Consider the following 20,118-nt stretch of genomic DNA (forward strand, 5'->3'; position numbering starts at 1 on the left):
CCATCGCATATGCTCAAGAACCTAGGATGGATACTTGGTGAAAAGGAGTTTAGGATGCTGAGTTTTTATTGCAGTGCATTATATTTATTTGGCACTTTTACCGTACTGGGAACCCATGGGTTGGGGGTCTCATTCCGTATATATCTCTTATTTTTCAGATACATGTCCAGGTGCTCAGAAGTGAGCTGTGGATCGTCTGAGAGACGGCGAAGATCTTTATATTCTCTACTTTATATTTTGCTTAGAATCTCTCCACCTTTATTTTGAAAAGATTATATTATGTATTGAACTCTTTTGAACTTGCCTATAGAGGCTCTTATGTTTCTTTTGGGAGAGATTAGGATATATTGTCATCTACTTTTATACTGTACCCTAGCTGGGCTAAACTTCGCGGGTCACGACTAGTGGCTATTTACTTATGTTCTATATATCTATCTGTTATCTATCTCTTACTCTCCTTTATGCCTTTATCCGCATATCGCTTTCGACTTCATGGTTTATCTTTTTGTTGTAGAAACGTGAGTGAGACGTCTTCGCGATTTTAATTTTACTCTTTTCAGGCTTCTCGATTAATACTCCTTTCAATTACACTTATAGTTATATATTAAAAATCCACCTGAGAGTCGTACCACCGTAATATTATTGACTTATGACTCGAGCATAAAAATTTGAATATTAGGGTGTTACATTCTTAAGATTTACCAGCTTGTTAGCCGTAAACTTGGTTTTCCGATCTCTTTGAAAGTCTTTTTTTATCTTTTCCACTTGACAAGGCCTTTTAATACTCAAAACAAACAGCAATGAGTCTCCTTTCGAGCTATTCAAGGTCGAAAGGTATTTTCTATTTTTGATGAGTGATGCGTGAGCATCTTTCTTATCTTTTCCTAGTGAATTTGCATCTAAATTGTTAAGTTTAATAAAGAATTAATTATATTTTAGCCAATATGGATGCTACTTTGAGTCTTTTGTAATTTTTTTTTTATTTTAGGTAGCATTCGGTGAGATTTGATGGAGTTTCTGCAGCAAAAGAATCAAAGGAGATGGCAGCGAAGAGCGACGCGCACGCGTAACTGACGTGTGCGCGTGATTTAGAGCCTTCCATGGCGACGCGTACGCGTCAGCGACGCATACGCATGATTTGAAGATTTGCTCAGCGACGCGTATGCGTCACCGACACGTCTGCGTGACTTGCGAAAAAGACCATCGACGCGTACGCGTGACTGATGCGTAGGCGTGACATGCGCCATTTGTAGAAAATGCAGAAAAATGCTGGGGGCAATTTCTGCGCTGTTTTGACCCAGTTTTCAGCCCAGAAAACACATATTAGAAGCTGTAGAATGGACAAAACAAGTGGTCCCCACCAATCAACTGAAGACTTGTTAATTAATTCAAATTAAAATTCAAATCTTATTTTTAGGAAAAGATATTATTATTTTTAATTTTAATTTTTGAAATTAGATTTTTAAAGTATTAGGATTAGATATAAAAGGGAGAAACTTTCTTTCCCTAGACAACATTATTCCATTCCAATTTACAATCCTAGTTTTCTTCTCTGAACCATGAGCAACTAATCCTTCATTGTTAAGGTTAGGAGCTCTGTCTATTTGTATGGATTGATTCATTTGCTCTTTTTAATTTTATTCATGTTTTGATTTATATTTCAATAATTGTTTTCGTTCTTTATTTTATGAATTTGGATGGAAAGGAAGTATGACCCATGTTCCAATTGAGTTCTTGTATAACTTGGAAAAGCTCTATACTTGAACAACAGCTTGAAAACATATTATCCTGAATTTCTAATTATTTGTATTTAACGGGATACGTGACATATAATCCCCTTATTTTTGGATAATTAGAATTCTTGTGGCGTATAAACTGGAATTTGATCATCACCTTCTAATTGGAATTAATTGACCAAAGAATTAGCAGTTAATGAATTTTAGAGGAGACTAGGAATATTTAAGGAATTAGGTTCTAGTCACATATAGTTTGCCATGAATTAAATCTTGCATGATTAAAATAGTTAGTAAGAAAAATCAATCCGGAAAATAGATAACTCTAAAACCTTAACTGTTTTCTCCATATTTTATTCCCAACTCATTGCTGCTTGTTTTCTGAAATTTTTAATTTACTGTTTAATGCTCTTTGAATACCAAAACACTCTTTTCTGTTTGTCTAACTAAGTCAATCACTTAACCATTGTTGCTTAGTTCATCAATTCTCATGGGATCGACCCTTACTCACGTAAGGTATTACTTGGTACGACCCGGTACACTTGCCGGTTAGTTTGTGGGTTATAAATTACCGCACCAAATTTTTGGCGCCGTTGCCAGAAATTTGATAGTAATTAACAACTATTTATTGTTTGATTGCTTAAATTAGATAATTTTTTTATTATATATATATTTTTTATTTTTATTTTATTGTTAATTTTTATTTTGCATTTATTTTTTTACGTTATTTTTTCTTTTTTTCCTTTACGTTAATTTTTTCTTTTTTTCCCTTTACGTTATTTTTTTATTTTATTTCTCTTTTCCTTTTCGTTTACTTCCCCGTCCTCTTTACGCCGTACCTTTTTTTTATTTATTTTATTTTTAATATTTAAAAAAATTCTTTTTTTCTTTCTTTTGTCTTTTGTTCGTACCCCCTTCCCCCCTTTTTTCGTTTTCTTTCTTTTTTTTCTTTTATTAAAAATAAAAATAAAATAAAAATAAAAAAAAATATTTTTATCTCTTTACACAGGTTACCTTACTGGGAATTCTCTACACTTTGACGTAGAGATTTTCATCTTTTCTTGTTTTCTGTTTGTTTATGCATAGGGACAGAGACAAAAAACATCTCTTAGACTTTGATCCTGAACCTGAAAGGACTTTCAGGCAGCGTTTATAACAAGCAAGACTTTACAAGGCTGCAGAATCCACTATGGATCTGAATAATACTGATAATGCCAATGTGACAAACCTGAATGGGAATGAGCATCAAAAGAGAGTACTTGGCTCTTACTCTGCTCCTAATGCACATCTTTATGGCAAAAGTATTGTGGTGCCTCCTATAGCTGCGAACAACTTTGAGTTGAAGCCACAACTAGTCACCCTGGTGCAACAGAACTGCCAGTATCATGGTCTTTCCCACGAAGACCCAAATCAATTTATTTCTAATTTTCTGCAGATTTGTGATAATGTGAAGACAAATGGAGTAAACCCAGAGGTGTACAAACTCATGCTCTTCCCGTTTGCCCTGAGGGATGGAGCAAAGCTATGGCTAGATTCCCGACCCAAGGAAAGTTTGGATACTTGGGAAAAATTGTTACTGAGTTTCTTACTAAAATTTTCTCACCAAAGAAGCTGACTAAGCTTAGGGTGGAGGTTCAGACCTTCAGACAGAAGGATGGTAAAACTCTGTATGAAGTTTGAGAGAGATACAAGCTACTGACTAGGCAATGTCCTCTAGACATGTTGTCCAAATGGACACAACTAGACATCTTTTATAAAGGCTTGGGTGAAATATCCAAGATGTGCTTAGATAATTCTACAGAAAGTTCACTGCACAAGAAGAAGACACCAGAGGAGAATATTAAGCTGATTTAATTGGTTGCAAGCAACCAATATTTATACTCATCTAACAGGAATCCTGTGAACTCTGAAACCCCTCAGAAGAGAGGCGTGCTGGAAGTAGAAATTGTTAATGCTCTTCTTGCTCAGAACAAGCTGATGTCTCAGCAAATAAATCTACTTACTCAACAGATGAGTGGCATGCAAGTCTTAGCTATCAACACCCAAAATCCACCACAGGAAGTCTCCTATGACATGGCAGGTAACTTTATGCAAAATGATAATTATGATTATGGTCAACCCTCTTCTAAACAGGTGAATTACATGGGGAGTGGTCCTAGGAATCCTAACAATGATCCATATTCTAAGACATACAATCAGGGGTGGAGGAATCACCCAAATTTTGGATGGAGGGATCAATCTTAGAGACCTCAGAACTTCAACAATAGTTCTCAGGGCGATTTTCAACAGAACAATGATTTGGAAGCAATATTGACAGGTTTTAGATAGGAAACCAGAGCATCCATCAAGAACTTGGAGATTCAAATGGGTCAATTAGCCACAAAAATTAATGAGATTGATCAGAGGACCACTAATAGCCTTTCGGGTAACATAATTCCAAATCCAAGAGAGGAATGCAAGGCTATCATCGTGATAAGTGGACAAGTGACAAGTACGGAAGCACAAGTTATGCAGAAAACCAGAGCCTCCATTAGAAACTTAGAGGTGCTAATGGGCCAACTGAGCAAGCAATTACTTGAGAGGTCTACAAGTACATTTAAAGGTGATACAGTGGTGAACCCAGGAGAAGATTGCAAGGTTATTCAATTGAGAAGTGGTAAAGTAGCTGGCTCTGAGACCAAGGCCAATGAAGAGTTAGTTGAAAAGGAAGCTCCTTGACGCTTCGCTTAAGGGTCTTCTGTTTATTCCTAAGTTTTCACAGAATATTATATATTAAATACGAGAAATCTAAACCACACCTTGGCTGATTTCCACGTATTACCCGAGACAACCCACTAGGCAAGATTTCCAAGCCCTTATACCAAAAATCCAGCAACCAATACCAATTTCCAAGGCTCCAATTTCCACAAATATGGTTCAATTCTTATATATATATATATATATATATATATATATATATATATATATATATATATATATATACCCCTAATACATAACATCACATATCCATATACAAAATTCAATACCCAAAACATGTAATCAAGGAATTGACTAGGGTTAATAATCCTTACCTTAGATGTGCCTCAATTTAGAAAAAGTCCACTAATCCTTCAAGCCAATTTGATCCTAAAATATCAAATTAACCAAAATCTCAACACCCCCAAAATTATAAAATTTCAGAGTTGAGAAGAAAGAATTGAAACTGAGAATGTGGTTTTCTCACCTCACAATGTCGGGTTTTGTAGAGCTCGTCACTGCGGCGTGACCGCAAACTATGCGACGATCGGAACTCGGAGCGAAAAGTTGTGTGGAATCAAAGATTGAGTGAGGGTTTTGAAATTGAAGTGTTCTTCCTCCTCTTGCTAGAATGTTTCAGCATTCCTTGCATGTATGGGGAGGGAGAATGGGCTGTGCTTTCTTAATTGAGTGGGGTTGCTCAGTTCAACCGGTTCGGTCTGTTTGGCTCAATTTTGGGCCAAATTCTTTAAAATTAGTTCAAAATTCTTGTTTCATTATCTCTATCTTATTTTACTATAAAATTCACATTTCTAATTTATTTTAATAAAATTTAATTTATTGGCTAACTAATCGTTAATTTTACGGGGTTTACACAAGACTTATTCTAAATTCTGTCATGGTATCAGGAGCTTTAAGGTTCTAATTGATCCATGGCCCAACAATTCACCTTCCTCTTCAATCAACAATTCTCCCAACTCAGATCTCAATCAAATTATAGCATATACAAAATTGATAAATCAAAGACTTTTCACCCTAATTGAAGACAAATTAAAAAAAATCAATCATAGAACGTGACAATAACAAGCTATTATAAAAATTTATAGTCATAGTTTATAAAATCTTCTTCCTAAGAAGACTCCAACTCGCTTTGCCACTGAAGAAGATAAACTAGCAAATAAGGAATCAGCTTCTTACAAGCAATGGAGACCGAAGGACTACAATTTGATCTCTTGGATGCTAGTATCTATAGATACATCTTTTCACAATAAAATGGCAGGATTATAATTTGCTTATCAGATTTGGGAGATTTGGGAGAACTTGAAGGTTATTCTAGTAAGTTAACATATTACAAGGTGAAGCAATTGAAATCTCAAATAAAACTCATCAAGAAACATAGTCTCTCCGCAACTAATTATGTGTTCAACATAAAAAAATGTGGCATATTCTTTAACAATCTTAGGAAGTTCTCTCACTCTTCAACAACACATTGAAGCTTTACTTGAGGGTCTCAATGCTGAGTATCAAATACTTTTATTCAGAGTTAATTCTAAACCAGAATTTTACTCTTTATAATGAGGTAGAAACTCTAATTTTGCCACATGATGATTTGACTAAAAAATTTCAAGCTCCAAGAAATCTTCTTCCACAAGCAAACTTGACTTAAGAAAATTCTAATCCACAACAAAATTCTAGTAGATGATCAACTGGTAGAAGAGGCAGGGGTGGCAGGTTTGATAGAGGTGGAAAGTTCTTCTTCTCACCATCAAGACCACAATGTCAAGTGTATGGCCGAACTAGACACACATTACTTAGCATTATTTTTACAGATTTAATCAAGAAATACCACCACCTTCTCAATCCTCTTCTCAAGGGTTTAAGCCAAATTCTTCTTTTAATTCAACCACTGCCTCACAAATTTTTACATCTTCCTCCACACCATGTAACACCCAACCACACAGAGCTTTACGCTTAAGCCGTAAAATAGAGATGGTGAGGTATTACGACCTCTAAAATAAAATATATACATAGATATAGTTGAAAGAATGCGTAACTAGAAGCCTTGAAGAAAAGGTCAAACAAAAACCATAAAATGAAAACCACATCGCTCACAAAAATGGATAGCCAGATAAAAAGAAAGGATAATGCATTGATGCGTGAGCATCTTTCCTATCTTTTCCTAGTGAATTTGCATTCAATTTGTTGAGTTTAATCAAGAATTAATTATATTTTAGCCACTATGTATGCTACTTTGAGTCGTGTGCAATTTTGTTTATTTTAGGTAGCATTCGCCTGGATTTGATGGAGTTTTCGCAGAAAAAGAGAAGAAGGCGAATGATGCTATCAACCATGACCTCTCTGCACTCAAACCTGAATCACTCGAGTTACAAAGATTTGATTGATGTGATTTTAGCGGCATTGAAAAGCTAACTTTCAGAGCTTTCTAACGATATATAATAGTATATACTTCTTTTCCAGCTGTACGGTCAAGGTGGCGCCTAACTTGGAATTTCTCAAGTTAGGCGCCAAAACCACAAATTCTTCAAAAGCACATGATTACAGGCACCCGTTAAAAAGGGAGTAGTGGTCCCCCTTCCATCTACTTGATACTGCACGATTGTTTTTTATTTAGTTTTGATTAAATCTTTTATTTTAATTACAAATAGGAAAATATATTATTTAGTTTTAGAAAATATATTTTACATTAATTAGGATTAGATATAAAAGGAATATTCTCCTCTACTACCTCATTCCGCAATTTACAGTTTACCTGAATCCTAGTTTTTCTCTCTGAACCATGAGCAACTAAACCTCCACTGTTAAGGTTAGGAGTTCTGTCTATTGTATGGATTGATACTATTATTTTTCTATTTTATGTACTGATTTATAATTCAAGAATTGTTTTCGTTCTTTATTTTATGAATCTGGGTGGAACGGAAGTATGGCCTTGGTTCTAATTGAGTTCTTGTATAACTTGGAAAAGCTCTTTACTTGAACAACAGCTTGAAAACATATTCTCCTAAATTTCTAATTATCTGGACTTAACGGAATACGTGACATATAATCCTCTTATATTTGGGTAATTAGGATTTCTGTGGCATATAAACTAGAATTGAACTTTACCCTCTAATTGGAATTAAGTGACCAAAAAATTGGCGGTTGATGAATTTTAGAGGAGACTAAAAAGGTCTAAGGAATTAGGGTTTAGTCACATATAGTTTGCCATGAATTAAATCTTGCATGATTAAAATAGTTAGTAAGAAAAGTCAATCCAGAAGATAGATATCTTTGAAGCCTTAACTGTTTTCTCCATATATTTTATAACCCGTTTATTGTTTGCTTTCTAATATTTTGAATTTACTGTTTATGCTTTTGAACCTTCAAACACCATTTTCTATTTGTCTAACTAAGTAAATCACTTAACCATTGTTGCTTAATCCATCAATTCTCGTCGGATCGACCCTCATTCACTTGAGGTACTACTTGGTATGACCCAGTGCACTTGTCGGTTAGTTTGTGGTTATAAATTCTGCAACATGCATATATACATAAAGAGTAGAATGCCAAGAAAATATAGAATATCATGCTTCAGAATCGACCTGTAAAATCAACGCCGAGCAGAGTGTATATATATATATATATATATATATATATATATATATATATATATATATATATATATATATATATATATATATATATATATAACCCAAAATATCCCAAAACAGAAAATTGACAACTTGTTTTTCCAAGTCATCTTTAAGAGGGACAAACTTAAATATATATAGAAGATAATCTATATACATATATACATAGCTTAAGTACAAAATATAACATCTCAAACTAAAACTTTGCTTGCTCAGGAGATCTCTAGACGCTCAGCAAGATGACTCTCAACCTGCATCTGAAAAACAACAATATATGTAATGAATGAGAACCAGAGGTTCTCAGCTTGGTAAAGCTACCAACGTAGGTAATATATAAGGCCAAGAAAAGGCAGAGACAATCCTAGGACTCCGACACTCAGAATTATATTAAACCAGAAATTAGGTAAACTATCTAAAGTATTCAGGTTCTAACCCTACCTTTAACCTAATACTCCACTTTCTGTCTCCTCCAACACTCCGAATCACTGGTAGAACTATCCTCGTCACGCCTTCGCCAAACAAGGGTCTCTCAGTTGCAAAGACATACAAGACAAACAAATAAAACATAAATAGAATGCAATTACAGAAAGTAGAACAAGTAGCAGATAAGCATGACTAAATAATTAGGCAAACTAAATAATGCACACTTAAGCAAAACAGACAAATACACATCATGTATGTCTGTCCTATGACTAATGAGTATCATCAATTGGTTATATATCCAAACTCGACATGTCCGGTAGCTAACCCTGGACAATCCATGCGTACATGCATCCCTAAGAGTCTATGCATATAATCACAATCATTCATTTATCATCTTGTTGGGGGAAGTTTTGGAGAGTTAAAGTGCCCAGCCACATCTTGTGATGTAGGGTCAACAGAGTATCGAGTCTCAACCTGTAGCAAGTGGTGGCAAGCCACTACGTCTACCCAAGAAAACTCGTATCTCAGATAATTTAAGTGCAAATACCATTAATCATTCAATATCAATCAATCATTATCAATATAGTCTTCATTCATTTCATATTCAGCATGTCCGCACTTCTTAAACATAAATCATCATTTCATAATCTTCTTTCGTTACTAAGTTACTTCCCTCTTTAGGTTCACCTCTCTCCATATAATTAGAAACTAAATATTTCCCATATGATTACTTCCTAAAAAGCGTTGACTGCACTTTCCATGTCTTAAAATTTATAATCCTATTAAGTTTGACTCTAAACCACATCATATAAGGTTACTAGTGTCTAACTTTAGCTAGAAAATTGTAATTATTAGACATACGTTGTTTAATTTGATGTTTCAAGATTTTTTATATTAAATTATTTCTTGTCAAACCTTCTTTCTATTCTAAACGCTACCAAAAATGTGCTCAGTACCGTTAAATTTACCATCAAATTTTTCTATAGACATTATCGTTGGATTTTGCTATGAATTTTTCAACAATAGGAAAGAAAACTTTGTTTCTTGAAAATATTACTGAAGGTTGTATGGGCCTTAAGAAAGGGAGGTTTGAATCAAGGCACTTTTTTAAACTTGAAGCATGTAATAGAGCATGCAGAAGATTTTTTTTAGTTTAGTCTCTTGTAACAACAGAAGATAAATGAAAAATGAGGAAAGAGTAAAGAGAACGACACTAGCATGTATCCTAGTTCAACCTCGAAGTTGAATGAGGTCTACGTCCAGTCTCCACTACAATAATGGTGAAATTTCATTATATCCAATTCAAGATTACAATCACCAATACCTAAACCAAGATCAAGACAAAGACAAAACGAACCAAGCCGGTTCTGCTCTATGACAAACGAAGCAACGATTCTGTGTTTCACAAACCAACGCCAAGACCAAACCAAATTTTCAAAACTAAACAAAAACCAAGACAAACTAAATATGAATTCTTCCTAGTTTATGACTATTCACTCCTAGACTTTTTCAAATAATCTCTCAATGAATCATAAACCTTTTTTCTTTATACTAGGAAGGTTCAAATAAAACTGAATATTAAGGTGAAGAAGAAGACACTCAACGTGTTGTCTTGTTTTTTGAATATTTCTCCTTAAGTGCCTTGAAACTTGATTCTTCTTCTTATATCATAAACCTAGCTTTTTGCTAGCCATAGCAACAAATCAATCTTCATAAAAGTTTGATACTTTCCTTCTTTTGGGTAACAACACAAGTTTTTATATTTCTATTAGAATATATTAAGATCAATTAGCATTTTTTAGAACTATTTAGTATATCTGAATATTTATTATATAGGATATTACGTCTTTATTATTTTGATTCTCTTAGCACCTATAAATACCCTTCTATATTGTATCATTCTAAACAATTTGAATATACTCAATAATACACAAAATTCTTTCTACAGTTTAATCTCTTATTTCTAACAATATCATTCATATCTTGCCCTTGATAATTGATTATTTTCAAACATAATCAAATCAATGCTTTATTATTCACAGTAGTTATTTGTTGTCCAATCTCTCTCATAATTGTCATGATTGTTTGCTTTTTTATTTGGCAGCATTAATCTGTTTCATATTTTGATCTTAATGGTTGATTCTTTTTAAATCAAATCCAATCATCATGCATGTTAATACCAAACTTAAAATTTTACAATAGAAATAACCACACCATAAATTGAAATCAATTTTTAATCAATCAACCAAATATTTGTTATCATAATAAATAATAAAATCTTTTTTCAAACTCAACAGTTACTACCAAATTTGGTTTTTTGTTAGAAAATCCAATAGTAACTAATGGGATCAAAGGTTGCATTTCATTTAACGAAAATAATTTACTGCCAAAAAATCTTACATTTAAGCTAGGAATTTATTCCTCTCATACCTCCTTCTTCCCTCACTTCTGCAACTCTCAATTTTCAAAATCTTTCCTCCCTCCACTCTTTTTAGCCACCACCATCCACCTAAGATGCTACTTTGTTACACCATTGTCGCCCCTTCACTATGGTCATCATCGTTATTAAAGAGCGTTTCTCGAGAATACCTCACTATCTTTAATACGATATCCTGTTGCTGCCCATCTCTTTGCTGAGTTGTTGTTGCCACTACTATTTGTCTCCGTTAGTCATGTCATCTCCCTTTCTCCTTAATCCATGTATGTCTATTTTCTTTTCTTCTTTTTTTCTTCAACCTCTAATACTCTGTTTTATCACCAGTTATTAGTACCACTACTACTACCACTATCACCACTATAAGTCCACGATTACTGCACTAGTCTCCTCTCCCATTACTGCGCCGCCATTGTCTCTTTTAGCTAAGTGATCTTATTTTTATTTTTATTTTTAGATTTATGATATTTTTATTTATGTAGTTAAGTTATTAAATTTTAGTATATATTTGTAATCGCCGTTTTTTCTTTTTTTTTTTAGTGAAAACTCATTTCTCTCATACTACTCTTAGTATTCCTTTGATCTCATCAGCACATGGTCTTCTTATAATAAATTAATAATGCTAACTCTAATGCTAGTACTACTACTCTTCGAATTCTGCTAGTATTAATTATATTCTACTCTGTTTCTTCGTCATATAATTTGTAATGATAATTCTTCAGCTAATACCACTAACATCTCTGCTTCAGTAGCCACTATTACTTCTTATACACCTTCAATTCCATCTAATTGGAATTAAATCATTACCCTAATTCGGAGGGTTGTTTATAGTTGAGTTATTAAGCTACGATTATATTTAAGAGTAATTCGACCATAATTACATTATATTAGAAAAAGTAGAAATTTAAATAGTTATTTTTAGAGTTTAAGTCATTAGGTGAAGTTGAATTCTAACACCTATTTTGATCCATTGTTTCTTATCTTTTACACTACTATCATTTTTCACTTTTTTACTTCACAATTAATCATCTAAGTAGTTTGAATAGTGATAAACTCAAGCTTGAATTAATTCTCGAGAGAACAACTCTTTTACTCATTTTTTTTATTCTTGAGACTTTGTCCACTTGTCAAAACTAAATTATACAAGTTCAGCAACAAAACAATCCAATATAACATTATATATATATATATATATATATATATATATATATATATATATATCAAAATAAATCAAAATTTTGTATTTAAACATATTTATATGTATTTTATATATTTTATAGTAAAATAACTAAAACTTTTACTATAAAATAATTAAAATATTTTTATAATAAAATAATCATTTTTTTGGGCTCAAATGTTGCCTAATTTAATCACTGATGTATGAACTTATCCATCAATATATTTGTCAATTTTTTTTTTAGAAATATGTAAACCAGTATTCAAAGAAATATGTGATAGTATACCACATGTTTCTTGTAATGACTTCGATATATATCCAAATTGATGACTTGTAAGTCATTTATTAGGAACAAATGCATAGTTTTTCTCAATAGACATGCAAATAATTTCTCAAGTAGATATTTATTTGAAACCAAATAAAATTCTAGAGATGGGACCTAAGGGAGTAAGAAAATAAAATTGGAGCTCCTATCCCAACAAAACGTTAGTTATCATAAATGTAGTTTAAAGTCGATCGTTATTTAAGACCAAGTTGTCCTTATCAACCTATCCTTTCCTTCATAATCTATATCTATACGTATAACACGATTTTAGTAAGTATAGATTAATTTTTTTTTTATTTTTAATTTTTTTTAAATACAAAATTATCATTAAGATTTAACTTGGTTTTAAAATTGTCTTTTGGATTAAAATACCCTTATCTGCATTTCTTCCTCTTCATCACTTACTAGTACGTTCTTCTTCATTCTTTAAATTTCTCCCTTTCTCTCTCATAACTAACCTCCTCCACCAAATCGTCATTGTCTTCGTCCTCCTTATCGCTTTCTTCGTCATCATCGCTCTTGTCTATTTGCCACCTCTTTCGATTTTTCCTCTATTTTACTGTCACTCTCATCCTTACTCTCAATCTACTGCTGCTATCCTACTTTCAGCCTCGAGCCCTCGCACCTCCCTCAAGCTCGCACCCTTGCTCCCTAGCTCGCTTTCGTGTTGCATCGTGTCCAGCCACTCGCTGAGTCGCTCTCTCTCTCTTCGCACACCCGTCAGTCTGTCAATACGCTTTCGCATTACTTCGTCTCTCCTTCATTTGTCTCGCCATTCATTTTTCCTCTCAACCACTGCATCTTTGACGACCTTCTCAGATCTCTTCTTAGTGGCGGTAGCGGCGATTTTGAATTCTCTCTATCTTTTCAAATCTCTTTTTCGCATGGTGTGTTGTTTTTTTTGTTGAAGTTGAAAGAATTTTTTTTTTTGCTTCAAAACAGAAAATATGAATATTGTATTGTTGTTGTTGAATTTGAAAGATTAGGAAAATATATTATTGTTATATTCTTAAATTTGAATGTTATGTTGTTGTTTATAATGAATGTAATGAATATTTCTGCAATTTGGATGGTGCGGCAGAAGTGGCAGCGAAAGCGGAGGCAAAAATGGATCGTGAATAACTTCTTCTTCTTCTTTCTACCTCCTCCTTCTTCTTATTTCCTTCCTCTTTTGCAGGAGAATGAAACACTCTCTTTTTTTTCTTTTTTTATAATTTTTTAGTAGGAATAATTTGGTTCAAAATTTTAAAATTTAAGTAAAAAAGACGATTTTAAAACCAAGTTAAATATTAAGGACGATTTTGTATGAAAAAAAAAGTTGGAGATAAAAATTTTTTTTACTTATACCTTAAGAACCAAAATCATACTTAACCGTAAAAGAATTTACAATAACTATGTGTTAGAGATATAACCATTAATGTTACATTCTTTCATCGGCTTAAACTTTTTGGATGAGTAATTTTATAATATAGTAGATCTTTGATAAACTTCAAAAAAAAAAAAAAAAGGCAACACTATTCACATAATTTTCTTTAACAAAATATTATTATTATTATTATTATTATTATTATTATTATTATTATTATTATTATTATTATTATTATTATTATTATTCTAAACATTTCAAGTCAAAATCTAAAAAAAGTGTTTATCTATTTTTATTATTATTTACATAAGGAAAAGGATAGATTAATAAACAAATATGTTATATACAGTTATATAATAGTAGTCGTATAGGGAGAGATAGAAGTAATTAAGAAGCTAAGAACTAAAAAACATGTGTGAGGACATATTCCTTGTCTACAATTAACGAATAAAATAGTAATTGGCATTCAAATTGGGAGTAGTGTCACCAAAAAAAAAAAAAAAATCGTAGTAGTAGTAGAGAGTTGACAAAATAAATCAAGTGGGGAAAGTTGCTTAACACAGCACGCAAACCCTAATTACCATTTCATACGGTTCATGTACTTCCATACTACGTCACTACGCTCTCATTTCTAATAATTTCTTCTCCATTCCGTCCCATCCGTACGTCCTTTTTTTCATTCACCTTAGTCTTTCACGTCCACCCCCGCCCTTGTTTTTATAACAACAATATCATATGACCGCCAATTTTATTTTTTAATATTTGATTAATAAATATATTTTTATACTAATTTTTAAATTTAAAATTTAAATTCTAAATCTTGATTAATATTAATAAAAAAGGATTAGTCGTCTTTAGTATTTTTCTTTTTATAATATATTATAAAAAATAACTAGAAGTTCCAATTCATTCTCTTAGTTATCTTTTTAATTTTAAATAAAAAATTTTAAATTTTTTATTATTTTGATGTTTTTAAAAAAAATATATATTTGTATATTTTTTATTCTTTTAAATATTATAAAAAATCATTAAAAAGATGAATTAGAACTCAGTCAATAGTCTTATTCATAAATAGATGGAATAATTATTATATTTGTAAACCATAGCTAAGACTTAACATATTAAAATTAAAACATGATAATATAAATAAAAATTGATAGAATATACAAAACTTTTAATGTACATTATTTTAATGAACATTAGAAAATAATAGTTTTATTTTCTGTTTTAAAATAATAACTGTTTTGGAGTTTAGTATATATATTGATAATCCAAGATATTTTCAAGAAAATGATATTTAAATATATAAAAAAATGAAAGGCTATCATCATCAATTGAATTGCAAACTTTAATGTAATAGGATAAACTTTTTTTTTTGTTAAAATAACATTTCCCCTATTTATATATGGAAGCACACACTACTGTCTCATTATCATCATCAATTCATCTCCAACAGCTCCCCTTCCTTCTCTCTCTTCTCTCTCTCTCTCTCAAAATCTTTGCAATCAAACTCCGTGTTTTTCAGGGTGGGTTGTGTATTGCATAGTAAATTGAAATTTCTAAGTATGATGTACGAACACACACATAATCATCTGGTTCATCATCAGCAACCAGTAACGATGACTATGGATACCATGAAGATGGATATGATAAGAAGGAATAAGAGGGAGAGGAACAAAGAATCCAACAACAACAACAACAACAGCAACAACAACAAAGACAACAAGCTTCGCACCGTTGACTTGAGCTGCATGTCGTTGGAGTCTCTCCCTATTCCTTCTCTTGATTTAGCTACCATTTCCAAGTTGGACCTTTCCAACAACAATCTCCAGGTTCGTATTTAGAAATTTATTGCAATACAAAATATTCTTTTCTTGAAAGATTACCTTTTTTTTTTCTTTTTACTTTTTTATTCATTAAAAATAATATATTTAGACAAAAATTAATAAATTCATAAAATATAAAGTAAAGTTAATTTGAGAAAGAGAGATATATATACCATGGAAGATTCTTTTTATTTATGAATTATTTCTTATTATGTGTATAGAATATTCCGGAGTCGTTAACGGCGAGACTACTGAACTTGACGGTGTTGGACGTGCACTCGAACCAGCTAAGGTCCCTCCCAAATTCAATTGGTTGCCTCTCTAAGCTTAAGATTTTGAATGTCTCTGCCAACTTCATCCAATCCCTTCCTCAAACTATTGAAAATTGCAGGTAACTATATATATTATATATCTAATTTTAGATATAACTTAAAGTAATTAAATAATAATAATAATAACAATAAAAACATTAGGATGAACATTGCACGCATACATCATTATCAACTTATCAATTTATTAGCTACATATATACTACCCTTTTTAAATTAAATCACTTGATATAGTTGCTTCCTTTTAATGTATAGATAATACACCAAATGTTTCGCTGCTAATAATTAATTTTAGCGGCGGTGTTTTTCTCTTTTGTTATATGTAACAGTATAAAAAAAATTATACTATTACATTGTGCTTTATATAATTAATTTTATGTGATATAGTCTTCAGCATATTAATTAGAAGAAGAATTTTCTACGCACTGTTTAATAATTGATGGATAAAATTTGAATGAAAAAGTATAGATAAATAATTTTTAATCAGTCAACTTTAAATAATTATAATTAATATTTATCAATTTTATACATTTTAAAACATAAAATTTAAATAATTACTAATTAATAATAATTTAAAAAATTAAAATTGTTAATTAATGATAAGTTGACTGGTTAAGTATTAGGTGATTATAATTAATAATGTGTCTTCTACCTATATACGTCGATACGCATGTATCTACCTCAAACTTGTCGTTTGTTATTCTTATTCCTTAATTTTCTTTTGTCATGATGATAAGCGCAATGTTATAGAACTATTTAGAGGTGTATATGGTCCCCGAAAATTTGGTTTGGCTTCGAATACTTTAAGAGTTAATTTAGTGTAATTTCATCGGGTCTAAAATTGGGTAAGGATCTTAAAAATAAATTCAGTTATTATTTCGGGTCGGATTTACGTCATTCGAATTCGGTCTGATGGTCCGGTCATCATATACAATTAATATTTTGTGTTATTAGTGATGAATGATGGTTATTTTTATGTCGAATTTAAATATTGTAAACCTTAATATTTTGTGTTATTAGTCATTATAAGATTATAAGTTAATGTTTTATGTTTAAAATGCACAAGACTTTAGACTAATACATCATATTGTGTTATTTGTATTAATTTAAATATTTGGTATTATTAGACAATATTAGTATTAATTATAGTTATGCTTTAATTTTAGATAAGGGTTGGTTATTGTTATATTTTTTTAAGTCAATTTTACTATGTGAATTGTGAAATAATGGTTGGAGATTAGGTGATTTTTACATGCTAAAGATCCGGTTTTCATCCAGCCTGAAAGTGCGTAGGTTTCATCGAATTTAAGATCGGGTTATGGTCTAAAAATTAGACCTAATCTATATTTCAGATCGAGTCTAGATTAAGCCAAACTCAATGTGACCCGGCCCATATACACCGCTAAAACTATTTATTATAAAAATTTAAATTAATAAAATTGATATACATAAATAATTATATATTTAATACAGTTTTCGCTCTTAGTTTTTCTTTTAATTTTGTACAATCATATATTTTCTGTTTTATACTGAACCATTTTTTTAAAGGGCAGAAAAGATCAAATTTTAAATTTTTTTATGACAAAAATTCTAATATTATATTATTATAAGATAATTAATCCTAAAAATGTAAGTCAATAAAAAAATATAAATAATTATATTTCTAACTATCAAAATTATATATTAATAAACGTACACTTATCCTCTTGTGTCTTTGTAATCTTAATATTAGTAAATCATTGTAGAGTTTTATATTGACTATTTATTGAAGCAAACCCACCTAATAAATCAATAATTAAGTCTATATTCTCTTTGTTTCCTGTTTGTCAATTAATTATGTAATCATATATGGTTACCCTATGATCTCTGAAAATATCTTAAAGTAATATCGAAACTAAGCATATACTTTTGCTATATATGATTCTGCCAACTCATATCTTACGAAATTGCATATCAAAAGTTCGTTTTCAACGTAACCATCATTAAACTAATTTTGAAGAATAGAAAACAGAAAATAAAGATCAGATATGATGAAATGAACCTCGTGGGCTGCTATCAGCCGATAACAAATTGTGCTTTATGAGTAACAATTTTATGTTATTTTTTTAAGGTAAAGAAAATATATATCTTCGTTTTTCTCTAGATGTATAGCTATAGTTGACTTTTTATAAAATAAAATGGAAGGTGGACGGCACCTGGCTAAAATAAATTCAGTTGAAAATTTATTTTAGAAAAGGAAAAAAAGGTTGTAGTTGTTTATAAGTCCGTGACACTTTGAACGGGAAATCGTACATAGGGTTACGTACCAAGAGATTGACCGAGGAAATTTTGATTAACAAAGAATTTCAATTTTCAATCTTTCACACTGTTCAAAAGCCACAGATAATAATTTATACTTTAGATGAAAACAACAACAATATAAAAAAAAATTTAAATATAACGTCCTGTTATTAGCCTCACTTTGTTAATTCCACAATCCATTAATCAGTCCTAGTAGTTCTTACGTCACAAAATCTAATACCGGAGATTGCTTACAATTTATTCAAAACAAAACATAAGCGTAGCTTAATTATTAACGTGTATGCATATGGCTTTGAATTTTGACCCAGCAGAGGCTTAGAAGAACTGAATGCTAACTTCAACAAGTTAAGCAAGTTGCCGGATACAATAGGGTTTGAGCTGATAAACCTCCAGAAGCTCTCCGTCAACTCCAACCAGCTTGTGTTCCTTCCAAGCTCCACCTCTCACCTTATGGCTCTCAAGGTCCTCGACGCGCGCCTTAACTGCTTAAGGTCTCTTCCTGAAGACCTTGAGAACCTAGTCAACCTTGAGACGCTGAATGTGAGCCAGAACTTCCGGTACTTGGACACACTACCCTACTCCATAGGGCTTCTATTGTCCCTCACTGAGCTTGATGTTAGCTACAACAACATCAAGACTTTGCCCAATTCCATTGGGTGCCTCCAGAAGCTCCAGAAGTTGTGTGTTGATGGGAACCCGCTTGCTTCGCCGCCATTGGAGGTGGTTGAGCAAGGGTTAAATGTGGTGAAGGAGTTCTTGTGTCATAAGATGAACTCGTCAGGGGACCAGAGTAGCAGAAAGAAGAAGTCGTGGGTCAAGAATTTCGTCAAGTGTGGAACATTCCAAGGACGCATCAATAGTGGTATGAAACGGCCGCAACATGACGGTTTCACCAAGCTTAAGCATCAGTCCATCCATGGTCTCGCCTCGCCTGGTGGCTTCATGGGGATGCTCTCACCTCTTCGCATCTTCTCACCTCGTCGTTCCTTTAGTTGAAAGCCAATGCAGTTTAGAATGTTCTGTTGGGATCAAAATAGATAAAAAGTTTGTGGATGAGTTCCCTAAACGCCAAAATCCACTCATTCACCCAACATATACTAATAGAATAGTAGTCTTGTCTATATGTTAAACTCTAGCAATCATGGGGTGTGTGTTAACTGTAGGCCAGTACATTTGTAAATTTGAAGTTTATTGCCATATCAACTTATAGCCAATTTTACTCTTCCATCTATCTATCTATCAATCAAACATTTTGTTCACAAAAGACAACCGGCGAATTTTTAAACAAAATTGGTCAGAATGATCTCACTTACTTGCAAAAACTAGCTCTAAAGAAAACGATATCCTCAATTTATTAATAATAATAATAATAATAATAATTGTTGAGTCATGATTTGGTTACTAATCCTTGTGATAACCAATATAATTGATATTTTTTATTTTAACTTATTTATAAACATTGTAGGTATTAATAAATAAGCAATTAAGTTTCACAATCAAACAATCCATGATTTCGTACAAAACAACACATAATTGACAATTAACTTCAAGAATCATATTGCTTTACAATAGAGAAGTCGCACATTACTGTCAAACCAAACAATAAAGTTATTTTCAATCAAAGCTAATGGCCATGGTATTAAAGAGTGCAACAGCTACTTCGGCAAATAAGGCAATGATTTCTATCATCGAAGATCATATCAAGAAGTCTTATATACGAAGTTCTGTTCAAGGAAGAAGGTAAGCGATTCAACATAAAAAGCATAGCCTTTGCTGATATAACTTTATTTCTTGTTATTGAGTGTGTTCTAATTTTCCTAT

The 20,118-nt window shown here is 31.8% G+C and overlaps 1 protein-coding gene across 2 annotated transcripts; it reads left to right on the forward strand.

The window, feature by feature from the left end:
- The first annotated feature begins 15,164 nt into the window (after nucleotides 1-15,164).
- Nucleotides 15,165-19,522, forward strand: LOC112790323 (plant intracellular Ras-group-related LRR protein 1). 2 transcript variants are annotated; one of them, XM_025832658.2, is made up of 3 exons: nucleotides 15,165-15,673; nucleotides 15,889-16,058; nucleotides 18,609-19,522. In XM_025832658.2, exons 1-3 carry the CDS (start codon nucleotides 15,407-15,409, stop codon nucleotides 19,291-19,293), a joined length of 1,122 nt encoding a protein of 373 aa, XP_025688443.1. In that variant the 5' UTR covers nucleotides 15,165-15,406; the 3' UTR covers nucleotides 19,294-19,522. The 2 variants fall into 2 exon arrangements, with proteins under 2 accessions (XP_025688443.1, XP_025688442.1); XM_025832657.2 differs by having other exon boundaries at nucleotides 15,168-15,673; nucleotides 18,606-19,522.
- Nucleotides 19,523-20,118: the final 596 nt, after the last annotated feature.

Source organism: Arachis hypogaea, chromosome 3, assembly GCF_003086295.3.
Source record: "Arachis hypogaea cultivar Tifrunner chromosome 3, arahy.Tifrunner.gnm2.J5K5, whole genome shotgun sequence".
Classification (NCBI taxonomy): Eukaryota; Viridiplantae; Streptophyta; class Magnoliopsida; order Fabales; family Fabaceae; genus Arachis; species Arachis hypogaea.

What these genes read in the sequence shown, in the direction of transcription:
- LOC112790323 (XM_025832657.2), top strand. Translation starts at nt 15,407, where the DNA reads ATGATGTACGAACACACACATAATCATCTGGTTCATCATCAGCAACCA. An exon ending in TTTCCAACAACAATCTCCAG is followed by an intron (nt 15,674 to 15,888) that starts GTTCGTATTTAG and finishes TTATGTGTATAG; the next exon opens with AATATTCCGGAGTCGTTAAC. An exon ending in CAAACTATTGAAAATTGCAG is followed by an intron (nt 16,059 to 18,605) that starts GTAACTATATAT and finishes ATTTTGACCCAG; the next exon opens with CAGAGGCTTAGAAGAACTGA.